The 4217-nt window shown below is 39.9% G+C and overlaps 1 protein-coding gene across 1 annotated transcript; it reads right to left on the bottom strand.

Moving 5' to 3' along the window:
• Nucleotides 1-47: 47 nt before the first annotated feature.
• Nucleotides 48-4217, bottom strand: LOC111784550 (ATP synthase subunit beta, mitochondrial). The gene is made up of 9 exons (XM_023665209.1): nt 3698-4217; nt 2907-2982; nt 2735-2823; nt 2509-2626; nt 2314-2417; nt 2016-2174; nt 1692-1916; nt 1280-1591; nt 48-285 (listed from the first exon to the last, which is right to left on the bottom strand). The coding sequence occupies exons 1-9, from the start codon at nt 4178-4180 to the stop codon at nt 172-174; spliced, it is 1680 nt and encodes a 559-aa protein (XP_023520977.1). The 5' UTR covers nt 4181-4217; the 3' UTR covers nt 48-171.

Raw genomic sequence — 4217 nt, 5'->3', positions numbered from 1 at the left:
CTTCATTTCTCCCTCAACACACTAAAATGGCAATAAGGGAACATCTCTTTTGGGTACAAATATATAAATGAAAAATCCTGTTGTTGACAAACAACTTTGCCAACATCTCGCCTACCTTCATTATTTGATCTTCACAATTATAAAAAGATAAAAAAGACAAAAATGAAATAACTAGGCAGCAGATTCCTTGGCAATCTTCTCCGCCTTCGCAATCACCTCTTCAATGCCTCCAACCATGTAGAACGATTGTTCCGAAAGGTCGTCGTATTTCCCATCCAAAACTCCCTGTCAAACAAGAGGGGAGGAAATAGCACCCGTTAATAACGAGTTTTATATGCCTTGTCAAGCATTTCAGAGGGGGGGAAATTCAAAATACCCTCCAAAATACCCTCCCTAGATTTACATAAAATAAAAAATAAAAAATACCCTCCAAAATATGCAATAACTAAGGTTTGGATTCACAACTTTTGTATACTCAGTTGAGAAAGGTGCAAAACAAAGAATCGATGCACAAAATCCTGGAACACAAAACAGAAACATAACACGTCTAACCCCTACAATAACCATTAAACCTAGAAGGTATTTGATTCATGAGATCAGACAGCCAACAACCTTGAATTGAAAAATCTGGATTTGTATACCATTTGTAGTCCATGGGACCTTAGGCTATGTAGCTTGTGCTTGATTGTTTAGAAAAAAAGAAGGGTTTTACAGATATACGTAGGTTTGGTACACGAGCTTGAATCAAACTGGGCTGAGTAATTAGCAAAAATACAGAATCTTGTACAAAAACTATACTGGCAACCATAAGCACAATTTCCTCTTTCTTCTATACAGAAGAACATTCCCCACAATGAATAGTTGGGAAACCTTTTCTAAAACCAGATACCAATTAAATCCATAATTAAGTTCATACATGGGAAAATATTCAAAATTCATTAAAAGCATAAAACTAACATTTGTATCCCTCCATTCAAAGAATAGCCCTAACTGAGTAGAGAGCATGAATCAAGACTAGGATTCAAAGGAAAGTAAAACTTAAAAATGACTAAGATAAAATTGGATCAATAAATTGCTGAGGTAGAGATTAATTTTTTTTTATTTTTAAGGAAAAAAAAACTTGGCATCAGAACCACTACAGTAAAAAGGGAAGAAGTAATAACGCAAAACTTCGTAATAGGAGGGGCCAGTAGTCAGAGACCCAAGAATCTAAGTCGAACAAGGAAATTGAGTAATCAGATATGAACGAAAACAGTTAAGTGAAGAAACAGGAAGGTACCTGGAAACTGTTAACACTCTCTTTCAGCTCCACATATTTTCCAGGTGCTCCAGTAAATACTTCTGCAACATGGAAAGGCTGGCTCAGGAACCGTTGGATTTTACGAGCACGCGCAACAGTTAACTTATCGTCTTCACTAAGCTCATCCATTCCCAAAATGGCAATAATATCTTGCAAATTCTTGTAGTTCTGAAGAACCTTCTGTACTCCACGAGCAGTATTGTAATGGTCCTCTCCCAAAATATGAGGAGAGAGCATACGAGATGTAGAATCTAGAGGATCCACAGCAGGATAGATACCAAGCTCTGAAATCTGAACGAAGAACAATAATAGTAATACAATTGGAAAGTCAGCAACGGAACCTGACATATCTTTATTTCTCAAATACAGTAGAGTCTGTAGGTTAGTCTACCTGACGCGACAACACAGTTGTAGCATCCAAGTGAGCAAACGTGGTAGCAGGAGCAGGATCAGTCAAATCGTCAGCAGGCACATAAATAGCTTGTACGGATGTAATAGATCCTTTCTTAGTGGTGGTAATACGTTCTTGAAGGCCTCCCAAATCAGTAGCTAATGTTGGTTGGTAACCAACAGCAGATGGAATACGTCCAAGTAGTGCAGACACCTCTGAGTTAGCCTGAAAGATGGAATAAGGACCGTGCAATGATGATGTGTTATCACCCTCATCCAAATTACAAGACATTTTTTGGTAGTTAACTTGTTCTAGAAAATTTACCTGGGTAAAGCGGAAAATGTTGTCAATGAAGAGAAGCACATCCTGTCCTTCAGCATCACGGAAGTGTTCGGCCACAGTTAGTCCAGTAAGGCCAACTCGAGCACGTGCACCAGGGGGTTCATTCATTTGACCATATACAAGAGCACATTTGCTATCAGCCTAATTAAACAGAAGAATTGTATCAACTACCAATACAGTTTCAAGAAAAATAACGATTTGAAGTGTAGAAAGAATGTATGATTCAGGAGTCACGAGATGCAACAAACAACAGAATTGTAATGGACGAGTCTCTTATCACCTGTTTGTCACCAAGCTTAATGACACCACTCTCAATCATTTCTCTGTACAAATCGTTACCTTCACGAGTGCGTTCTCCGACACCAGCAAACACGGAGAAACCACCTATTAAAATAGATTAGGTGGTATTAGATGCATTGTCAAGAATATGAACAAAGCAAATCAAAGCCTTCACATTGTTATAACAAAAAAATACCATGTGCTTTTGCAACATTGTTGATAAGTTCCATGATCAGCACAGTCTTTCCCACACCAGCACCACCAAAAAGCCCAATCTTTCCTCCTCTTTGATATGGAGCAAGAAGATCAACAACCTGTGAAGAATAGCAACATTAATATAACCCAACTCCAACAAATCCAGTTCTGAGTTCAAATGAAAGAAGAAAATAAAATGAGAATATACTCCATCCAAGGAAACTTACCTTAATACCAGTTACAAGAATTTGCTGCTCGGTTGCTTGCTCCACAAAGGCCGGGGCTTCTCTGTGGATAGGCAAATAGTGATCGGTCTCTGTTGAAGCAGTTTAACATTATCAAATTACACATCAAATTATCATAAAAACATTAACAAGATATTGTATCCTAAATTCTTACTAAGGTCGCCTTTCTCATCAATAGGCTCTCCGATGACATTTATAATACGTCCAAGAGTAGCCCTACCAACTGGAACCTGCAAGTGAAAAAAAAGCATGACAAAAATATTAGATTTAAACGCACTTATTGTCTGAATAACATTATGTTACCCACATAAAAATGAAAACCATCATCACTTCAAGTATCCCATTAACATACTATGTCCGTCTCGAAAATAAGTCCAGAAAAAATCATTTTTCCTCCATTATTCACGCGAAAATGCACAGATTGAGAATTGAGAGCGGATGAAAGCTACCAGTATCGCACACACAAATATCAAAACAGTATAACACCAAGGGATCTACAATTACCAATACCAGTNCACACACAAATATCGAAACAGTATAACACCAAGGGATCTACAATTACCAATACCAGTGTGCGAATTCCTCCTACCGTCAAGTAATAGATTTATCAGTGTTTTGAGATTCAGTAGACAAAACTGAAATGACTTTTCGCAAAATTTATTTGGTGTTATTGACCCGAAGGGATACGCCAATGTGGTTATAACAGTAAGATGCAAAGGTACAAAATGGAAGCGTAGCGTGCAATCGACACATTGTATGCCACCTCCNGCGTGCAATCGACACATTGTATGCCACCTCCATTTCAACATCCCAAGTAAACACGGCTTCAATTCACATCAATGCCAACAAAATAGAAAGATGTTGACAATAGATAACAAGGATCTGAAAAAACAACCCAAATCTCATGAAATCAGTACCATCAGAAAAGTCAAAATCATATCTTACAGTGATAGGAGAACCAGTGTTGAGCACTTTCTGCCCTCGAACGAGCCCTTCCGTCCCATCCATAGCAATAGTCCTAACCATATTCTCTCCCAAATGCTGCGCCACCTCCAGCACCAACCGGATCGAGTGATCAAGCACCTCAAGCGCCGTCAGAATTGGAGGCAACCCTTCGTCGAATCTGACATCGACGACAGCTCCAATCACCTGACAAACCTGGCCAATCGCGCCAGCTCCAGTGAACTCATCGGTGATCTTTCCACTCCTTCCAGCGTCCGATTTATCAGGTGAAGGTGGAGACGGCGGTGAAGCCGCAGCAGCAGAGGTAGCGTACTGAGCCACACGGCTGAGGAGGTAGCCATATGGGGAAGCGCGTGAAGTATGAGACAATGGTATCCTGGGATTAGGAGATGAGATCGGAGATCTAAACGAAGACCGCCGTGCCGACGATCGGAGCAGAGAAGATAAGAGTCTGCGTGTAGCCATCGCTCGCTAGGGCTTCAGAAGCTCATCTAAGCCTTCG

Source organism: Cucurbita pepo, unplaced genomic scaffold, assembly GCF_002806865.2.
Source record: "Cucurbita pepo subsp. pepo cultivar mu-cu-16 unplaced genomic scaffold, ASM280686v2 Cp4.1_scaffold000232, whole genome shotgun sequence".
Lineage (NCBI taxonomy): Eukaryota > Viridiplantae > Streptophyta > Magnoliopsida > Cucurbitales > Cucurbitaceae > Cucurbita > Cucurbita pepo.
The sequence above is the reverse complement of the archived record's forward strand: the minus strand, read 5'-3'. Positions and strand labels throughout refer to the sequence as shown.